The sequence below is a fragment of the Alosa sapidissima genome, chromosome 10 (genome assembly GCF_018492685.1).
Source record: "Alosa sapidissima isolate fAloSap1 chromosome 10, fAloSap1.pri, whole genome shotgun sequence".
Lineage (NCBI taxonomy): Eukaryota > Metazoa > Chordata > Actinopteri > Clupeiformes > Clupeidae > Alosa > Alosa sapidissima.
The window spans coordinates 1,279,249-1,301,421 of record NC_055966.1 but is presented as its reverse complement, the minus strand read 5'-3'; the positions used below and the strand labels follow the sequence as shown (position 1 = coordinate 1,301,421).

At 39.3% G+C, this 22,173-nt stretch overlaps 1 protein-coding gene and 1 long non-coding RNA gene across 3 annotated transcripts in view; both read right to left on the bottom strand.

Annotated features, from left to right (window-relative positions):
- Nucleotides 1–9,791: 9,791 nt before the first annotated feature.
- On the bottom strand, nucleotides 9,792–10,278 carry LOC121720998. The gene is made up of 2 exons (XR_006034713.1): nucleotides 10,171–10,278; nucleotides 9,792–10,132 (listed from the first exon to the last, which is right to left on the bottom strand). It is a non-coding gene; the product is annotated as an uncharacterized LOC121720998 (long non-coding RNA).
- Nucleotides 10,279–11,913: 1,635 nt separating this feature from the next.
- Nucleotides 11,914–22,173, bottom strand: part of lsr (lipolysis stimulated lipoprotein receptor) — a 77,166-nt gene continuing 66,906 nt past the window's right edge. For both annotated transcript variants that reach the window (XM_042107515.1, XM_042107516.1), the window contains one exon: nucleotides 11,914–12,492. In XM_042107515.1, coding sequence (XP_041963449.1) covers nucleotides 12,457–12,492 — 36 coding nt within the window. In that variant the 3' untranslated portion in view covers nucleotides 11,914–12,456. The remainder of the gene's footprint in view (nucleotides 12,493–22,173) is intronic.

Sequence of the window (22,173 nt, the reverse complement as noted above, 5' to 3'; positions counted from 1 at the left end):
TCATTTAACCTTTATTTATTCTCGGAGGGTCATTGAGGGAAGCCCTCATTTTCAATGAAGCCGAAATTACAGAAGCGAAGCAAAGCGCCCCACAAACAAGACAACATTCGAGGCCTTCTGTTGAAGAATTTTATATAAAGCCTGCGCTGACAGTAATCCTCCTGCCCCTGATAGGCCTACCACAGCTGTGGATAGTGTGGAATGTTCAAGTAATAACACAATCCAATGTGTGTCTCAATTGTCCCCCGCTGACCACCTCACACATTTCTCTAGATTTTGCAACGAACTTACATGACACAATGTCATAAAATATGCCAGTTTTAGGACACAGAATAATGTTTGTAATGATACCAGGTAGGCCAGGTATTGTCGAAGGTGCATGGTGAAGTGAAATTCTTACTTTGGAAAACAAACATTTGCCGATATCATCGCCGATCATCAGAATATAGCAACAGATTCTGTGTTCTGGACTGTAGGTAACTTGTTAAGCCAGTGGTTCTCAAACTTTTATTTCATTCCCCACTTTGATCAAGGGGCATGACTGATGATAGTGGAGATAACGTGTTATCCCGAGGCTTTTGCAAGTCAGCATCTTCGACGGTAGTCTATTAAAAATATAAGTTTTCGATGTCCCAAACGGAGAGGGGAGGGTATGGGGAGGGAAGTGGCGCGTCTGCAGTCAGCCAAATATGAATGTAATTCTGCGGCATAAAGCAGATGTAATTGTTTATTGTACAGAAAAATAAAAATGACATGTCAAGCAGTCAATTGACTACATTGCAGTCAAGAAGTAGGGCAAATTAATTTACGAAACCAAAAGGTGGGTCATAGTTGTCTAAGCCTCTATTGCATAGCCTGTTAAAAACGTCGCCAGATAGTATTAAATCGGCAACAACATTGTTTTCTACAGAAGCCTACCCAAGGCTACAGATTAATTCTGAACAGTTATTTCTCTACTGGCTCAATTATCACACCACTGTTTTGATTTGCGTAGTTCCGTTAACCCCAACACTGACAATAATGTAGACAGCACATTTCGATTTCGATTTTCGTGTAGTCAAGCCTTAAGCACCCAAGTAGCCTAAATCGAGGTAATGTTTAATTATGCATGATTTATTTTGTTATTGAATTCGTAGGCTGGGATTACTCTCGGCAACAATTATGTAAGGGACGGCAGGCAGAGCGATGTACAGTGGCAGAGCGACGCACAGTGGCTGAAAGTGGTACTAAAGCTAATGAAGTGGTCATTTGAAAGCGATGCCCACTGTAGGCTAGTTTAAGGATGCATCATCAAAGCAGTCAATACGTAATAACCACTGAATTATTTATTATATTGTGCTTTTGATATTAATAGGCTTCTATGTTAAACTTACGCATTTACATGATCAGTTAGGCTATTCCAAGCAACCCAGTTAACAATTTTTGGTCATGGGAACTTTGCTTGAAAGTTGCGAATGTTGTCCTATGGTTTGCCAGGAATGTTTTTCTGACGGAAATACCGTATTTTCCGGACTATATGTCGTTCTGGAGTGTAAGTCGCCAAGTCGTCAAAAAATATGTCATGAAGAAGAAAAAAACATATATTTTGCACTGGACTGAGTTGCATTTATTTAGAAATTGATTTAACAAAATCCAAGACCAAGAAAGACAGATACTATGTAACTGGACACATAGAGGCCAAAAAGATTGAGAATTCTACCGGGAATGTTATGAAGACGAAGGAGTGAATGGCGGCAAAGCTGAGGCAAGCCGGGCGATAATGTCGGCAGTCGACGGTAATTGTAAAGCAATTTACAAAAGATTCACTGGACGCTGATGCTAATGTGGTACATGAAATAAGGAGTGTAGTGGTAAAATAAGAGGTAAACTATCAATTCTGTGATCACGGTAAGGTGGACTGCGCCATGCGGTAGCAGGTTTTTAAAAAAGGCATTCAGAACATGTTTGATGAAGGTGGAGGTTATTCGCCTATTTCACGCCGCCATTTTGAATATCGATAAGCTGTAAACTCACTTCCGGTTAACAATGTCTTATGGAGAAACTAATGTTATCGGAGCTATCTATAAGTTTACAAGGAATTTGCGGCATCTGCCAAATATTAATCTGTCACAGGTGGCAGATATTGTGGAACATCACACGAAAACTAAGCGATCCAAACTGGATCGGGGATATAAATTGTTCCATGAACAATTTATATATAAGTATGAAGGTCAGTCAGCTAGCTAGATGGCGAATACCAGATAACTAGATGGATAATACTAGATAAGACACAACAGCTTGTAAATGCACTTCAATAAAGCAGTGTAACAAAATTATCCTGTAGCCTACTTCTACTAAACCATCAGAATTGGATTGTAGATATAGATTGTTCCATGAACAGTTTATGTTTTGTGAAGGTAATGTTGATGTCAGCTAGCTAGGTGGCTAACGTCAGATCCAAACAGCTTGTAAATGCACTTCAATAAAGCTGTGTAAAGAAATTATGCAGTATTTGATTTTGAAATTATTACGTGCATGTTGTTTTTGTATAGTCTCCAACGTAGTAGGCCTAGATGGAGGTGTCGTCGTGAGATCACTGTGCTACCAATCTCTTAGAAAAAACGAGGAGCCGCACAAACGAGGTGTAGTGAACATTGAATCTGTCAGGGGCAAAAGGAACAAGTACGCCAAAATAGCTATTGTTTACAACAGTCTTTTTGAAGGGGGTGCGTTGGCCAAATAATATTAAAAAGATGCAACACAAATGGCTATGGTTTGTCAACAAAAACGTTGTCTAGAGCAGTGGTTTTCAAAGGGGGGGTGGGGCCCCCTGGTGGGCCGCGAGGGGGTGCCAGGGGGGCCTCAGCAAGTTGGAAGGAAAAATAAAAGCAACAAATAAATACATCTGAAATATATATATATATATATATATAAAATATACCTATTACTATGAGGGTTGTTATACAATTCCATCATAATAATGTGACGCATATCTGAACATTATATTTCCCATGATAATGACAGTGATAGCTCTCATATAGCAGAAAGCCCCAAATACAATTTTTACACACTGTATGCTCCATCGCGAAGTGCTTGTGGCTAAAATAATTATTAGGATTAGCTTAATGTATTTTTTTTTTTACATTTGCTGTAGTATTGTCGATGGGTTTAATAACACATCAAGAGGGTCCTTGTCCAGAACCTAGTGGTATTTGGGGGGCCTTGTCGTGGAAAAGTTTGGGAACCCCTGGTCTAGAGTATGCATCAATAATTGACAAACAAACGCTACCTACCCTGTTTTTCGTGCTAAATGTCACTGAAGCCTAGTTGATTGAAGAATGACATCTTACTTGCAACAGTGATGTCTGAGACCTGGGGCCTGTACTATGAAGGGAGCTTAACCTACCCAGATGTAACCCAGGGTTACTTTGTTAAACCAGGGTTGACAAAACCTGGTTATCTTAAGTGGTGTTAATCGGTACTACGACGCTGATTATGAAGTTGATTTGTTGAGCCGGGGTTAACCTGTGCGCGTTCACATAAAAGGGGCGGGTTGCAGCGCAATTGTCACCACTTTCAATGATGACGCGATCACCTTATTTTTTTACGGATGAGGAATGCACAATTATTATGACAAGTTATGAGGAATTAAAACCCACTCTACGACAAAAATCAAATACGTTGGCAGTGAGCCAAGCAAGGCTGTTGGCAACGTATTACAGATCGGGTAGCCTAAATGCCTAAAAGTAAAGTTTTATTCCCACATGTTCTTCAAATATGTGTTAAGGAGGATTAGTAGCTTACGGAATGTCTGAAATGAGTTGAAATAATTAAATAGCCTAATTTGAGTTCATAGAAAGGCCTACAGATGCAACCAAATTCAGAAGTGGGCATATAGATGACAGAAATAAGGATAATTGAATGTTTAAGTAGCCCCCATTGACTGATTTAGTGTATGCCTAATCCTGTGAACATTTCAGATGCAACACCATTGCCAAACACACATGGCAGCAGGTGAAAATGAAACACAAAAACATTATTCAGAATAGTAGGTTTATATAGTTATAGCTAGCATTAATATTTCTTAATTATGAAAACATGCAGGCCTAGCTTATAGCCTTCACTTGGCCTCTGTTTTACAGCTAACAAGAAACAGGTGTCTTCGAACACTACTGTAGGAGGAAAGGCACCAGAGTGTTTTACAGTAGCAGAGGAGTTGGCCATCGCAAATAATAGTGGAAGGCCGATTATGGAGGGGGTTGAGGGAGTCATTCGGTCGGATTCTGGTGCTGTGGAAATATGTAGCCTTTATGTGCAGGGTACTGTAATATGACATTCAATTCAACAAGTTTGTTAAAATGGTGATTTTTATTTATTAGGCCTACTGTAGGCTATGTCCGATTTATTTTAGGCTATTCTTGCTCAGATGTTCAGCATACTGTAGGCCTATGTCTGATTTATTTTCGGACATACAGTATTCTTGCATGACCGATTGAATACATGAATGTCCACGTACGGGCATTGCTATGAGACGTCTTCCTAGATCATCTGACAAAGATAACGAATTCCCTCGGCTGACAATCTATATCTTCATAGAGAATATCGCTATATATATTTTCTGGCGGTCTCTAAAACCCCTCGCCCTGCGAAGAGTCCCTCACGATTTGCGCTCCAATGTTGTATGGATCATCCAGGTACGTCGACATGTCTCGGGAGAAATTGTTAGGGGAGGGGTGGTACTTATAAAGGGTGTGGTTAACGGAAACCTCGGGTTAACCAAGAACATATCCTGGTCGGAGCAGGTTTGAGATGCAGCGTAAATTGCCATGGCAGCATACCTCGGTTAAAACCTATCCACCTTTCGTAGTACGGGTTAATCGGGAAGTTACGCCACACGTGATCAAGTTACTCTCGAAGTTACCCAGATAAGCCAGAAACCCCGCTTCGTAGTACAGGCCCCTGGGCGATGTTTGAGCATCATGCAATGTTAATAACAAATGCACCTTCCTGTGTAGACTACAGTAAGGAGCCTAACTTGTGAAAGTTAGGTTTGTTTTATGGGGAAATGTTTTGGATATCAGAGACATGATGGTCATATGAAGGACAGATATACACACGAGGCATTTAATCAATGATATACCAGCTTGGCTTTTTATGTAAGATTGCCTTCTACATAAAAGGAAATCTTACATAAAAAGCCAAGCTGGTATATCATTGATTTAAATGCCTTGTGTGTATGTGTCCTTCATATGACCATAATTTGTATGATATCCAAAACATTTCCCCATAGAAACACACATAAGTAGCAAATGGTTGCAACCCTATGGAAGACAAAGCTCTTATTTCTTTCCCAAAAGTTTTAGTTGTTGTTCCACGAGTTAAGGTTCAGAAACTTTGCTAATATGTTCCACTCACCATGCTATTACTAACACTACTTCGGCCAGCAAGACTGCGGGGATATGCTGTTTTGTGTGTTGGTAGAGGACTCTGTAATCACATTGTTGCACATGCCACACACTCAGGTAAACGTAACCTAACCAGTTGGTCATTAAAAAAACAAAAACATCGGGACGCTGCAGAGTGAAATCCACATTATATATGCCCTATAAAAGGTTGGTGTCAAAGTAACAAGTAAACAAGAAACATATTTTATTGAAAAACTTGTGGACATCATAGAAATACACAACATGGAACAATACATGAACACCCAAAATGAACACAATGAACAAACTATAAACCAATTTTATATATGTGTGTGTGTGTGTGTGTGTGTGTGTGTGTGTGTGTGTGTGTACACCTGGAGCCACCTGTGGAGAGCAGGCTCACAGCAAGCCATGAGGTCCTTGCTGCCAGGAGAGATGAGACCCAGCAGTGGTTGGCAGGGAGGATCCTCAAGGGAACGTGGCAAACCGCAGATATGCGGCAGGGGCTGGAGCCAGAAGTGCTCCACCACTACGTGGATCTCTGGTAGGTCAAGGTCTCCCACTGCAGCATCGTTATGATACATCTGGGTGCAAGCCTAGATTGTCAGGTGGTTGATCCTTTGCAGGTTCCCCACTATACTAATGGAGGTGAAATGACCAGACATCACCAGCATCACGAGGCACCTCAAGTTCGTTGGGGTGAAACCTCAACTAAAAATGAGTCACTGGAATTTCACCCAGGTGCAAGGTCAGCTTGCGGTCACTGGCCTTCCCTGGTGTGATAGTCACTGACACCAAGTCAGACATTTCCGTGTAGAGGAGAGGATTTGGTGAGACGAGTCCTTCATTGAAGTTCTGAAAGACAAATTAGATATTTTTTATCATTCCACATTTATGGACGTATTTCTTCAATAGTATGTGCGTGCGTGTGTGTGCATGCATGCGTGCTTTGTTCAATTTTCAATTTGTCTGTTTTACAAGTATTCTATTGATCAGCATGTGGGCGTGCATGTGTGTGTGACATATTTCTCTATGTATTTTCTTGATTTCGGATTCAGTGATTATTACTAACAACTTAGCATGTGGGAGTGTATGGGTGCGTGCGTATGCATATAGAAGAGCAGGGAAGTGAAAATACTCATGTGACAACACCAGCACCTTTAGTTCCACTATCCTCGTGTGAGCTGCATCCAATGCACCTACTGTACCTGATGCAAACAACAAGAAGAGAAAAAGTAGAGAAATAATGAAACAGATCACAGCACCTCTTTAAACTCAGTCCATATCAAGAATAGCTTATTTTCCTGATGCTGACATCCTGCTAAACTGTAAACAACAATGCTTATTAATTAATTACGGTACACTACAATTACTGTAGTGTGCAATGATGACATACTGTAGTAAGTTATGAGTGCTGTGACACAAAATAACATCACAATAATCTGTGTTTCAGTAAAAGGTGTATGAAATATAAATGTATGAAATAATCTCTCGTTTAGTTTAAAACAGACACACAATTTGCTGTCTAAACCTAGCTAACATTACTATCTACATCTTTGCTTTGTTACCTAGGGCTATTGGCTCTGTGCAGCACTAGGTAGAGACAAACTCCTAGTGCACGTAGGCGGGTGAAAGCTAAAATCACGTAAATATCTACTTGAAACAGAGCAGACTGGCACACAGCAGTGCTCCTTGGAGCTGCCCATGGGTTTAAGAAGCGTAAAACACTTACAGCAACTGAAGCGTTCATCTTTAGGTGTTTTTTAAAAGCGATTACAACGAGCGAGAAACGTGTGCCGTTCACCCACCATAACACAAACACGAAGTTTGTCTTTCATGTCATGCCGTAGGCTGGTGTATTTAGGAAAAAGGTGGAAGCTAAATTTGTGTTTAAATATCAACTTGAAACCGAGCAGACTGGCACACATCAGTGCTAATCAGTCACCCATGGTTTTAAGAAGCTTAACACTTGCACATTGTAATGTTATTTCTTACGTTTTTGGTACAATTTAAGTACTCATTATCTAGTGCACAGAGCCAGTAAAATCCTCCAAATAAACATAATGTATACAAATGTACACCTGGCTATTTACCTCCTTGCCAGTTCATCTACTCAGATCAAATCTTACCAGGGGATGGTCGTGCGTCGTAGTCGTGGTCCGCTAAGCTAGCTAGCAACATCAACATCTTCGTTTCCACAAGGTTGTTGGACTTCATGACCATCAAACCCCAGTCTCTCAGTTGTCCTCTCAAAAACAGACTTCCTGGCTTGGGTTGTGTCAGAGACCCATGAAAAAACAAAAGGTACCGCGTCTTGTTTAACTCTGGTTTGTTAAAACCACTAGGTGTTTTGTACAGGTCACTGCTATGGAAATGCATACTAGAAACGACTGTGCTATTAGAGACATTAAACAGTGGGCCTTCCTCTCTCCTGATGGCTTGAATCCATTTTCTTCGACGGTCCACATTGCGGGGAAAATTATGAAAGCTCAAATATGGTTGTTTTTATCTGCTGTTGGTACACAGAGGTACATAATACTGCCTTGTGCAAATCATCTGTGCTATTGCCATTCACTGTGAATGGTGTTCCGCATGACCGGAAGTAGCGATCCGTCTTAACGTAGCAAAACGGAAGAGACGTCATTTTTAGATGAGATAGTCCAATGTTTATAACAATACTAGTGGCATCAAATGGTTCCTAGAATGTTGATTAGTGTACATATTGTGAAGGTGGATAATACAGTGTGATTTTTCAATGTTAAAAGTTGCAATTGGTGAATAAACTCTTTGAAAGGTGGATAAACTCTAATAAGTTAATAAGAAAATGTAGCTACTGTAAAATGTGGAGAATGCAATGCAATCAAGCATTTTGGGCGATGTGGAGACACAAGCCGACAGCAGAGCAAATGTTCAGAAGGCTACCTCCGAGAGCAAGAGAGAAAAAAAGATGCACGTTTTAAAATATCTCTATACGGCTGTGCATTCCACAAGCCTAGAGTGCCCTCTCGCTGCTGTAGACTGTAATGTTTACTCCTTGGTCAGTCAGCATGAATTAACATTTAAAAACATTGTTAAATTATATATTTTGATATGTAAGTCACACCTGACTATAAGTTCAGCCAAACTATGAATAAAAGTGTGACTTCTTGCCTGGAAAATACATTATATGGTGCTTATATGTGATGAGTTTCAAAGTAATGACAAGTTTGTGAGTAAATTAAAGATGATTGTGTTTGTGTTGGAGGTTCAAAATAATATGAGGCTTTCAGACAGGATAAAGTAGCCTGATCGTGAAGTTAACATGGATAGGTACACTCTGTTTGCTCTCCTTGGCTTGCAATTTTTAACATTATGAGTGTCACGATTAGGGAAACCGTGTACACAACAATAATTGTACTATTTTAAGGAGTGAGGGAATATATGCCAAAAATTGGATAGAATAAATAGCCTAATTATTCAAAAAGCTATGGCTGTATAGTAAAAGGTTAACCCTAGGTTCAATTCTGCCACGGACATCTCCGCTCCTCAATCAGTTTTAAAGTTTGCTCTCCTTGACAATGAATAATCTGTAAAACGGCATATCTTTATTTCGTCTGGATATCTGTGTAGGCCTATATGACAGTAACATGCCATTTTTGATCAAAGAAAGAATTATTTATACAGAAGTTAGAGACTGACTTCCTTACACGGTTAACATTAGGCTATGTTCATGGCCACCGCCCACTTTATGACGTCAGGTGGCGACACCTAATTGGTAATTCCTTGGAATTGAATTTCTAGTTACATTTAAAAACTCTTAACTGAAATATTAATCACAGTAAGCCCCCTCTGGTCGCTGATTGGTTTGCCATTCTTGTGGCAGAGCGAATATACAATCAGGGTAACTTCTCAAGGCCTTATATCTGCTGAAATTCATGATGCACACTATTGTGTTCATAATGTATATGTACACTACTATTCTGGGGTATGTTTCCCAAAAGCATACTTAGCAACTAACAACTTATATGTTTGGAACTATGCAAGTGCAACACAACCGTTTCCCAAAACGATAGTTTGAACTATGGTGGTTTGAACAAGTGTTTCCCAAATCCATACTGTAGTTCCATGAATGTTCGCAAACATGGTCGTGAAGTTATGGGGGCAATTGCTCTGTCAGTTAGCATTGGGCTAGCTGAGCTGTGCTTTAGAACTGTACTCACGCAGCTGAGCACCAAGTTGAACGTGATTGCTGTGTAACGAGTCACACAGGGTCAGCTGATTCCTAATTTAACCAATGTCCTTTTAGGCAAATTCCTCCACTCGGCGGCCATCTTGCAACACACTTTGGGCAGTTATCGGGCTATTTTGGGCAGAACTGAGCATGCGCAAGGCTTCAAGACACCAACAACACATGATTGACACAATGTATTCACAACACACCACACGATTGGTACAATGTATTCACATGTTGACTTTTGGCCACGAAAGGGGCGGGATACTGTACTGCCATATTGGCGTTACAAACTAACCCCATGCATTTCTATAGGAGATTCTTTGAGTGCCGTGTCTCGTCATTAGAAAGTCTCTGGTTAAACTGCCTGGAAACCGGAACTACGATATCCTGGCCATAATGATGCAGGAATCCAAGTAAGATCCTGCCTAATATTTTGCTTTGTAAAGTCCTGCACAGACTACTAGTGTATGTGAGAGGAAAAAACAGCCATGCAACTTTGGTCCAGTAAGCCGCCGGCCTCGGATTCAGAAAGTTTCGCGGAAGAGACAAATTTACCCACGATGCAGCTGATTTTAAGATCCAGGTTTATGGTTATGGGATTTGGGAGACATTTTTTTTGTCCAAAGCAACATAAAAAAAAAAACAACAACAATTCAATAGTTACATTTAACAGTGCACAATTATTATTTTTTTTAAAAAAGAGTACATTAAGGAGAATAGCAATAATAAACAACAATGGCAATTCAATCAATAGGTTAATGAAAATAAACAATGAAAATAAAAGAAAATAGCAATAATAAACAATAATGTCAATTCAATCAATAGCATAATGACAAAACAAATACTATAATATATAAAAACCATAACTCACAAAAAAAGCCTAATTAACTAAGTACATGTTGAACAGATATGCCTTTAGACCCTGCTTGAAAGGAGCAGAATAATGTGGCTTTACCCTGAGTGACACATGCAATGAAGCTGCATGATAGATAGAATAGCTTAATGCTTACCTACAGCGGGGATATTGGCTATTTGCAACCTGTGTGACAAACACATCACCTACCTACCGAGCAGGAACAGCAGAAGAGTTGTGCCATTTTGTCATGACATTTTAGCATTTAAATCACACATTCAAATAAATTCTTGGACATTAATAGCATACACACTTTTCAATTGTGTAGAGGGGATAATATTGGCCTATTTCTGGGATAAAACCGCTCTGATCTTTCCTTAAACATCTGTTAAGACTAAGCTAAAACGGAGTGCCCTCTAGTGGCTAATACAAAAACTTTTGAAGACACAGCAACTGAGATCAAGGTAAAACACAGGAGCAGATAAAACCAGAGGTGCTGATGGCACAGCAATGGGGAGTAAGAGGTCACAAAACGTATTTGTTTTAACACAAGTTTAAAACTGTGTTAAATTCTAAACAATGGCTAAGATAGCGACAGAGCAATTGCCCCATGTAGTTCGAACTACACCTCTTTATCTGTGGTAGAGGCATAATTCCAGGGATCTTGTCGCTGATGTCAGTTAGCCTATTTGTGTGCAATTGTATCATTATAAATGCATCCAGGTTTTAGGTTGATATTTTACACGTCTAACCACCATGCAACCGAATTTGAAATGCCTTAAGCAGATATTGTATTATTTAAAAGTAAATTTGCAGCAACGTGCACGCGTTGAGTCAAAAGTCAAAGTCACACACCTGCAGATAATAATACAAGGTGCAAACTTTTGATCAATCAGTACTTGAGAATATGTAGCCTTTGATATTAACAGTCATGGTGTGGGGAAATAATATGGTCTGCACAACAGATAGACTTATAGGTAAACAATGGTGAGAATATTTTAGTCAAAATCTCTACTTCAACCTGGATTCAAACCTTTTGGACAGGTTGAATAGAGGGTAAATAACAATAGGCCTAACAACTGTATCACCAGCACATTTAAATGACACATTTAAAAGTTAATTCAGCAGTCATCAATTTACAAGGTCAGCCTATATGAACCAATGAATGAACTTGATTACCCTGAATAAAAATAACTGAGATGATTCATGGATGAAACTAGGTATAGTCCATCATTAAGTCTCTGTTATTTGCAGGTGTGCCAGTCCACTTGTTACTATACATCATTAACCACCTTTATCCAGACTACTGAAGTTTGGAAACTATCATAGTTCAAACTTACAAAGCACTATGATAGTACAATGTTTTGGGAAACGATGCATCGTACCACGTTAGTAAAAATCTAATGTTAATACCGTAGTTGTACGGGAAATGCACCCCAGAGCGATTAGAGAAGAGAAGAGTTTTATGCATTTATTACATTATGAGTGATTTTCTAAATATTATTGGACATAAGATCCAAGATTTGCCATGTATCTGTTATGAAGAGCACAAAATTACCAGAGCAAAAATCCTAAACAGCATCCATGATTTTTAACATGAACACAGAGCCAAACACAAAAAAAACACCTACCTGTAAAGCAAATAATCAAAAAAGTAAAAGATAAATCTTGGAAATTTTAAGTATTTTACCAAATTTCAAACCAAACCATCAAATACATTTGGGTACAAATGGTACAAAGAATGGTGTTTATACAAATGTCACAGATGTGATTCGCTGGAAATGTTGCAAACACACTTATACTGTATTTATTGTAGTATATCCCAAGCAAATTAAAGCTGTGAAGGATAACATTTAACTCAACCATGTCAAGTTTTTAATCACAAACAGACTTGTTTGTGCCTTTTGTCCAGGAATTCCCACAGTAGAATCCTCACCGATTGAAAAATAAGACCAACAAGCCAGACTTCAAACTTCACAGGGGCCATCTCACACAACCAAGCTTTCACGACTCACTGCTCCATTCTGCAAAAGAACACACAAGATTTAGAACTCTTTACTAGTGTTGTGATGATCACATTATGAACATAGGACATAATTAGGATAAAGGTATACTATAGGGCAGTTCCAGCGTTATGGATGTGACAGTTGGACTCATATTGGTAAAAATGCCTTAGAGCATGTACAAAATTAGTAGCAGTGAATTAATTAGTAGTTATGAAAAACTAGCAATGAAATTATTGCATCCTTCATCCTCCACTAAGATCCACAGGAAGAATCAGGACAACAAGTAATTTAAAATATATTTTCTTTTCCCGTCATCAATTTTGGTCAATGATTTCCTGGTGAAATATTAGAAACACCAGGGAACATGAAACTTGGTGGCCTCTCCCCCACCGCACTAGGCTCCCCAGAAACCTAAAAAAGCATTTTTTTGCTAAATACCTACCTGAACCCAAGATGACAACATTTTTATGGTATGTTAGTGTCAAGAGCCCGCATCACACTAGCCCATACCAACACATTTGTGATTTGTTGCACACGCGCACATATACACACACACAAGCACAAACACACACACACAAATGCACACACAGGTACGTATACACACGTGCACACACATAGCTCTACCATTCCCTTGTCAATCTAGAATTTGTGAAATGATAACAATTTGCTAGAGCCTTGAGTCCATTTATCCCCTTTTTGAATATATACAGTATAATATTGCCATGTGAAAAATGTTGTTTCTGTATGGTTGCACACCATTTATGATGTAAAATTCAATCAGATCAATTACAAACAATAAAATATAGATTACTAAATAAAAAAATGGCATTTATTTCTGTAAGACACACATCACATATTATTCACATTTGCTCTGCCCCAGGGCATCCCTCTACCATGGCATTTATATTGCAAGATTCAAGATGGTCTGTGCCAGTGGTTCTCAAGCTTTTTTCAGTGATGTACCCCCTGTGAAATATTTTTTCAGCCAAGTACCCCCTAACTAGCGCAAAGCATTTTTAGTTGAGAAAAAAAGACTTAAAAACAGAGCACTGTGACATCAGTGTCTAATTTATTAAACTTTGGAACCACGACTCCATCCATAAACTTCAACCACGACTCCATCGTTTGAGTTTTGACAGTGATTGACAGGTGATGAAGGGTGGCATGTGACAGGTTGGGTCGAACCATCCTGGTATGGGGGGGACTCGGATAATGAAATTGAATGGGGGGGACTAGGATAATGAAATTGAATAGCCTACTGAAATATAATTTTATTAACTTATATTTTCCTGAAATATTTATTAAATAATTGTTTTTAAAGTATATTTGCATGGATTCTACTTTTTAAATCTATGTATATTTTAACCATAAGCTGTTTTTAGGGCATTTTCACTATCTTCATTCATAAAGGATTTATTCTGGTCATTGTAAGTGCCACACACACATATTATATATTTTTTTTTTTCAGCAGAGTCTAGGCTTTCCAGATCTGCCATCATTTAGATTTTTAAAGAATTAAAATATAAAAAGCATATTATAAAACATCTTATTTGTCTGTGGCAATGATATTGCCAGATTCAGACTGTCCTGAATCTGGCAATATCATTGCCATGGTGGAGGGATTCTGTGGGGCTGAGCAATTTACAGACATATGTGGTGTGCGCCTTAAAGAAATAAATGCCATTTTTTTATTTAGTGATTAAAAATGACCTTTCTGCGCTCCATATCTGTGACACGAACTGATCTGACCTGACTTGACCCGAGTTTACGTGTGTGTGCCATGGTGTCTGCACTCATGATTCTCTACAACTTCTTACTGCATTGCCATGAACAAAATAAAGGCAAAAAAGGTGTTTCTTTGCCGAACAAATTGGGATGCAATGTGAGCCTTGAATTGGATGCCATGCAGGAATTTGGTAGGATCTCAAAACCGGATTATGAACATTCTTTGCCATAGAGAAACACACAATAGCGTTGGATTATAAACATGCTTTGCTACAAAAACAGAAAAAAACGTGGGGTAAGTCCAGCTATATGAAGTTATTATTTTGCGGTCACTTCGTCTGTTTTATAACCCAGAAGGATGTACTTGGTCTCAAATGATAGCTCCGTGTCTCCTCTTTCATCTATCTATCCGATCACAGGTCCGCGAGTAATTCAAACGAGAGTAATGGGTGTGCAGCATTGGTTTTTGTACATGATATTATTTTGCAGTCACTTTGTCTGTTTTTATAAGCCAAAAGGATCAACATAATTGCTATTAATGGATAACCCTGTGTCTCCTCTTTCATCTGATATGCTTGCCATATCTATGTATGTGTTCACGGGTTCGCGAGTAATTCAAACGAGAGTAATGGGTGCGCAGGTGAACGCAGAGAAGTATACACTGTAAATATGGTGCAATTTGATTTAATTTCATGTTTTTTTTTATTTTCATACTTTAACGTACAGACAAGTGCATGGTCTCGTTGGAAAGCCCCACTTCTGCTCCGTCATGCAACTAAGGTTTCATCTCGCTGCGATGAACAGTTGCGGAGCAATGTAACAGAAAAGAAAGGGTGTGTTTTTTTGACGCACTTTACGGCAATCGGGTTCTAAGGGTTAAAATCTCACGTACCCCCTGGAGTGCCTTCATGGTACGCGTACCCCCATTTGAGAACCACTGGTCTGTGCTTCATACATAAAAGGTATGTCAAGCTGTCAGCTTGCTGTGGTGAGATACATGTAAACATATAACAATTCTTCGCTCATTAATCACATTTCATAGTGACATTTGACGCGGTGTGGTCTGGCTATAGTGACTGAAGCAGGCAGACCAGAAAGCACTGCTTTAAATGAAACATTTAGCCTAATTTTTAAAAAGAACACCCAGACCAGTACTGTTGACAGGAGCATCAGTCTACTATTTCTGAATCTGCAGTAAGGAATTTCCGTTGCAGTTCTCACATCTGAAGTAGCACCTCAATGCAAAACAATCTGGAGGTAGTCCTACGAGTTAGCACACCTCTAGATGATAATAATGCTAGCCACCAGCTTTGTCAAAGGTAACTTAGCTAACGTTTTGCTGAGCCTACCTTAACTAACAGACAAACTCAAGACTAAATTGACTACGTGTGTTGCACACTTGAAACAAAATGTCTTCAAAAGTATGTTGAAGGTGGTTACATTTATTTCCATTCTAATAACTTCACAAACTACATTTCCGTTTGCACTTGTAGGCTCTTTCTTTCGTTTTCCTACTGTACTGTTTTGAACTTCTCTATTTCTTATCCTGGACTGCCACCTACTGGATAGAAAAGGCAATAACCTAGTAATTATGTGAATTAAAATCTACAACATGTTTGAATGGCCAAAAAAGGAAAAATCATCACATTACTTTGGTGTTAGGGTAGCCTACGCTGCACATGTCATAGACAGTGAGTGGTAACTCACTTATCATGCTAAAAACCAGGCACTACGCTGATGCCTGAGCCAAAGAGAAAATTATAATAAAAGAGAGATGTTGAACTTTAGTCTATAATGTTGGTTTGGCTCTTCATTGATTCACTCATCTGTCAAACTTCTTTTTAAGATGTTCATAGCAAAAATGGATGCATGTGATTCATTTGGATTAATTAATCACAGAGTATGTATGTAACAGGATGGACTGTGGGCATGGGGTGTAGTATTGTGACCAGTGGGATGGACTGTGGGCATGGGGTGTAGTATTGGGACCAGTGCTTTGGGGGGACCAGTGCTTTGGGGGGAGCCAGTGCACTCAGATAGGAAGTGCCTAAGCTGTGTTGTTTGGTTGCTGTTATACCATGTGTTGTGCTGTTAATGTGTGACTTTAGTCCTTGGTTGATGTCTAATAGTAGAACAAGGCCACCATAATAGTCTGGTAACTGTGGATGTTTAGTGTTGGCTCAGAGTTAACTTCCAGTACATGCGGTAGCCAAATGCAACAGTCTTCATCAGCGCTTATTTCTTGATTTTGTTTGTGTAATTTACTTTAGTCCCAGTCAGGGTGGCCGACCTGTGTTGAGACTCTGCTCGCCATCTACCTCTCCCAGGTGGCTCAGCCAGTGGTCTAGCATAGCTGAATGCATTAGATATGTGGTAACACTGATTTTTTTTATCCATTCAATTTAAGAGTAAAAAACGTATTGTAATAGTTAAATAAAGAACCATTTTACCCTATTTATTAAGTCAAATTTGATGAAATAATAGTTAAGGACCACTGGCTGTAGCAGGGGGCTGACTGCTTGTTTCCAGGCTTATTTTGAGTTGCTGTGATCAGAGTGGATTTGAATCTTGATTACCTGAGTCTTTTAATGCTGGTAGTGTCTTTGTGGTGTATTCACTGTGTGCTCAAGTTCGAGTGTGCCTTAAACCCCGGAAGTGAGCAGCCACCTCCAACTCCTCCTTTGATTCTGACAACTTGTAAAGGTTGCCAAAATCACCTTTTTACATGGTTGTTTGCATGAAAATGTATTAGTATTTTCTCTCTGTTTAATATGCTATGTATGTAAATTTGATGTCAGCTGACTGTTGGACGTGCGTTGTGGGTAGGAGTGACTTTTATTGCACGTTTAAATGGAGGCGCGAGGAGAGCGCTCGCCCCGAGAGTTACCTGTGTGAAGCCGGCTGTGTGGAGTAACGCGCGTTAGAGGCCTTGCATGGTGAACTTACCGTGATTCGTCCTCTGTATCCGCGAGTGTTGTGGATTATCATTCCTTTTCAGAAGTCATTGGAGTACATCAAGCAAAGGATCCTTTTCCTAACGCGCGTGTGTGTGTTTTGGTGAGATTGCGTTTCGCAACTGTATGGGGGAACGACTTCTCAACAGACTGTAAGCGCAAGAACTTTGACCTATTCCGGGGATCACGTTTGTGTTTTGGACTGTTTGAGGCATCTGATTGATGTCGGGACTATTGGGCACTGAACTTTGGGGGGGGGGGTATTGTGAAACTTTGTTGTTGATTATGTGTCGGGCCTTCAGTTGTGCGCCGAGTGGTCGCGAGTTCGTGCATTACAAATACAAAGTGAATCAATCGCATATGTTGGGTTTCTTTCTGTAATATACACTCTTATCACTCTTATTATTTTGCCAGTTTAAGTTAGGTTAAACGGACTTCGTCTGCATTGAGCCAGCACGATTTCCTGCTTATTGGATCCGCCCGTAACCTTATTTATGCGTAGTGGCAATCAGTCCTTTCGAATAAGGGCGATTTGTTACAAACTGACAAGTTCAATAAAATTGTAACTGATTAATCTCGCTCTCTGACTCTTCTTTGGTGTCTGGCAACTGGTTGGTCTGCAAGAACTTGGTGTTACATGTACGGCCAGTGTTTTTGACATTAAGAATAAAATAAACATCTTTTGTATTACAACCTGTAAATCTGTGTCTGTATTGCATATTCAAACCTTAATGCCATAACAGACTGATGGATACTTCCAATGACCGGAAATTCTGGAGAAACATTTAGTCAACTAAGTCCACTGTAGATTTAGTCGACTAAAATCTGCTAATATTTGGTCTACTAAAACTAGACTAAGACTAAAAGATTTCAGATGACTAAAACGCAATGGTGTGTTATTCAAAAGACTAAGACAGAGATGGGGACTCGAGTTTGAGACTTGGACTCGTGAGTCGTGAACAACCTGTATTTCATGCAATTTAAATGTAAATGTATTCATGTATTTCTATTTAATTTTATTGGTACATATACATTGGGTAAACGTATGGCAAGCTGTCCCGTTTGCCATAATGTGCAACGTACATGCGCTATGTGCGTGCACTCACACATCAAAAATGCATTGACCATGGCGACACCAAGTCCTCCCGGAGTTGTGCGTTTTTTGTTATTAGGCTACTTTTGGTTAAAATAACTTCGTGCACAGTGAAAATGAGCGAACAGCTACATGCAAGGTGTATGACACCAGGATAATGATGCTGGTTTAACCCTTACAAGCCCGACTTGTCTTCTAATTTTGTTAAAATTTTAACGATGACCAATCATCTAATATCTCAGCTGTCCAATGACTGATTTTATTTCTGAAATCTTCCCCGTAATGCTGACAACATAAGCTTCAATTAGATATGATTGGTTAAGGGTTTTATGGCGCGAAATGTTTTGGATACTTGAAGATGAGTCGTGAAAAAAACTTTTCACTTCAGTCGTACATTTTGACATGGACCGCTAGATGCCACCTCCACTTCGTTGGAGTTTACCTCGACTGGAAACCACACAGCTGGATAAACTGAGGTAATATATGTTTTTGCATCGTTTCTAGTTATGGTTAATCTTAATTTGTTGTCATAAAATAATGTTATTTGACAGTAATATGCTTTCTCATCAGCGTCAACATTATGGCATAGCGGGGGCTAAGTGCATCGTCATGTAACTTTAGCTAGCTGCATTACTCTGAACTGCTTGCAGTATTCTCGTTTGCTTTTGATATCAGTTATTTTCATTTGACAATTTCATTTAAAAACCTGTTAGTATATAACCTGTAGGTAAGTTTGTTTTCTAGTACCAATTTGCTTGTTAGGTAAGCATTATATTGGTAAGTCAGTATAGCATACCAAAGCTGAATAAATCAATGGGCGCCACGTTTCCAAGTTGCGTTCTCTTACATGAAATAAGTTGAGCGATATTTTTACTCCTCTCAATATGTAGTTGTAGAAAACAAGATGTGAAATCACGGATTCTGCCAGAAATGTATTGCTAATTAACTTAATGCTTAAATGTATTGCTAATTAACTTATTGCTAAGATGGCATGACTTGATATTCTACTCTTCTCAATATGTACTTATAGAAAACATGATGTGAAATCACATATGTCAGAAATGTCATTATTGCATTTCAGCAGTTAGTTACTAGGTGAATCTGTCTTTATCTTAATGCCAGCCACACAATCAGATTTAGGGTAGCTAAACCCATGTGTAATAAAATGACTTTTCATACTTCTAAATATTTGAGTTACTCAGAATGCTTCAATAGTTTAGGCTACCTCTTCTTGTGTATGTATGTGCACACACGCACACATCTGTAGTTTTGTGATTTTATTTTTTAAATGAATAAAGGTATTACATTTGTATGATTTTACTGTTGTTTCAGATGGAGGATGACAAGACCTACACAGACCTCCTTGCAGGCCTGAAGAGGTAGCTGACTGCTGATGAGCTTGCGCTCACAATGTTGAAGACCATGTGAGGATGGAGGAAGAAGGTATAGATTTAGGTGGCGTGCGTAGGGTGGTGCAGACTGCCACTAAAACACTGTGAAATAGACTTGTTATGATGTTTTTTATATGTTGTTGTCACAGGCATATGTGGTTTTACCAACCGGAACGGGTGGGAGGTTGTGCTTAGTAGGCCGTCGTATGCAAACATACAGTGCAGGGGCATGGGACGAAGAGACCCCAGAAGAGTTTCACAGTTTTCTGGGATTGATCATTGACATGGGACTTCACTTTCCTCACTAATATCCATTGCTACTGGGGAACCAAGTGTCTGAAGGGATCAGGGAGCGTTGACCAAATGAGAAATACATATTGTGTACACTTTTTCTTCCATTGATATTGCCGTTGTCAGTAGTTTCTTATTATTTCAAGTTTGGCAATGCAGAATCTGGTGTTGAACCTAGGTTTGGTAGCTACAGCCAGAAAGACTTTGGCGAAAATCTATCACAACAGCTGGCAGGCATTTCCGTCAAAATTTCAGCCTCGCCTTCAGCTGCTCCAACTACTACTCTGTTGTCTTTTCATCAAGTACATATTCCTGTACAGCAGGAGCCAAAGAAAAATTGTTGGCTTTGTTATAAAAACAATACATAATAACACTCAAGTAGCTTGTATGGCCTGGAGTCAGGGCTCGAAATTAACGATGTCCCGATGTCCCGGGGACCATAAAAAATGCTTCCAGGACACAATAGAATGATGTCTGGGACAACTCTGGGACAGTAGAAAAAATGGCAAAGCAAATTTCAAAATAGGTACTTTTTTCCTAAACTGTTCACATGGGAATCTAAACGTATCTTTCTCGTCTTAATAAAATTATACAAAATTTGACCTGGCGTGACGGGCAGCTGGCAAAAGCAGCGTTAGCCATCTGATCTGTAAAGAAGCGGTTTTGTAGCGGCCTTACAACACTGTTTAGGCTACTGCTCTTCAAATCACTGTTGGCTACAATGTTATTTTTGGTACAAATATAGTAAGATACCCAAATGGGCTGGGTGCTTGCGTTTTCCTCCAAGGAATCCGCCGTATTGGTTAAATGAATATTAAGTGACTCATAGGCCGACACAAAAATAGGGCACGGGCGGTAGGCCTAATGGGTCACTTTCCGATATAGAGGTTAACTTACCTAACTAGCAGGCAGGTAAATTTGTTTTCATGACATTGTGAAAATTTTTACTGATAGTGCAGGCCTAAGGTTACACTGGTGTTCTAAAAAAATGAGGTGACCGCCCTCTCTGACTACGTGTTTTCTGTCAGTGACAGACAAACGTCACCAATATCATGCTGAGCTAAATAGCCTAGGCCTACCGCAACTGCGATTTGACAAAAAGATAGTGTTGCAAGGTAGCCTATAACAATGAAAACAATTATTTAAGTTAGCATTTGACATTTCGCTGTGGCAGTTCTATGGCTAGGGGTGTCCAAACTACGGCCCGGCATGCACTTTAATCCGGCCCGCCGAGCATTTATTAGTTTATCATAGATCCGGCCCGCCACGCACTTTAAACCAGGCCGCTCGCTATTTTTTCCAGCAATAGACGACGTTGTGGTTAACTTTAGGCTACTGCAAACTGCTTTACACTCTTCTTAGAGAACGTTTACAATGTCAAAACAGCTTGTTACATCGAGATACATAGTTGCAGCAGATCTAACTACGCTTTGCTACTTAATTTAATTGGGAACGCATTTGAGTGTGCACAAGAGGGCGAGAGCGTGGCAGGAGAGTAGCCTATCTGACAGCTTTGTGGTAATTTCCCACGCTACTTATTGTTTTCACTGAGATCTGTGGCCATGACCTCACACCAAACTGACATTGAAATTAAAGACACGTGAAAATAGATTATTGACGGAATGTTTTACAACCCTGTCCGTCAAAACGATGGACAATGAATTTCGAGCCCTGCCTGGAGTTTAGCGGTAGGTGACTGTTTTTTTGGTAAACAAAATTGCTGTCAGATTTGGCATTCTACAGAAGGGGATGCGTTTCGTTATGAGTCATAGGTCTTCTGTGTTTAACCTTCAGGTTCCCCACCCCACCTTTTCCCATCCTCCTCTGTGAGTGTGTGTGTGAGAGTTTGTGTGTATGTGTTTATTCTCAACAGGCTTGTTTGTTGAAAGTGTAATCCACTTTCAAATGTTTAGAACACATTGATTTTTGAGTGATGTTGAAGTTGATTGTATTCCTAGCTTTTCATAAATAATACATTTTATAGATGTATATCATTTTCATATTACACTAATTTATATAAGGAAGTTGTATCTGTTGAATCAAATGTATTCTATGTCTCTGTTCAGAATTGATCTTCAATAAATATACAGTATACTTACTTCCTGTATTACTGTAAGGTACATGTTTTTCTTTTATATATCATTATTATTGACTGTAGCATTTGCTTATATACAAATAAATGGTTTATTCTTATGGACCCAATAAATCTAAACCATTGTTTCTTCAGATTGCAGTGCAGGCAGAA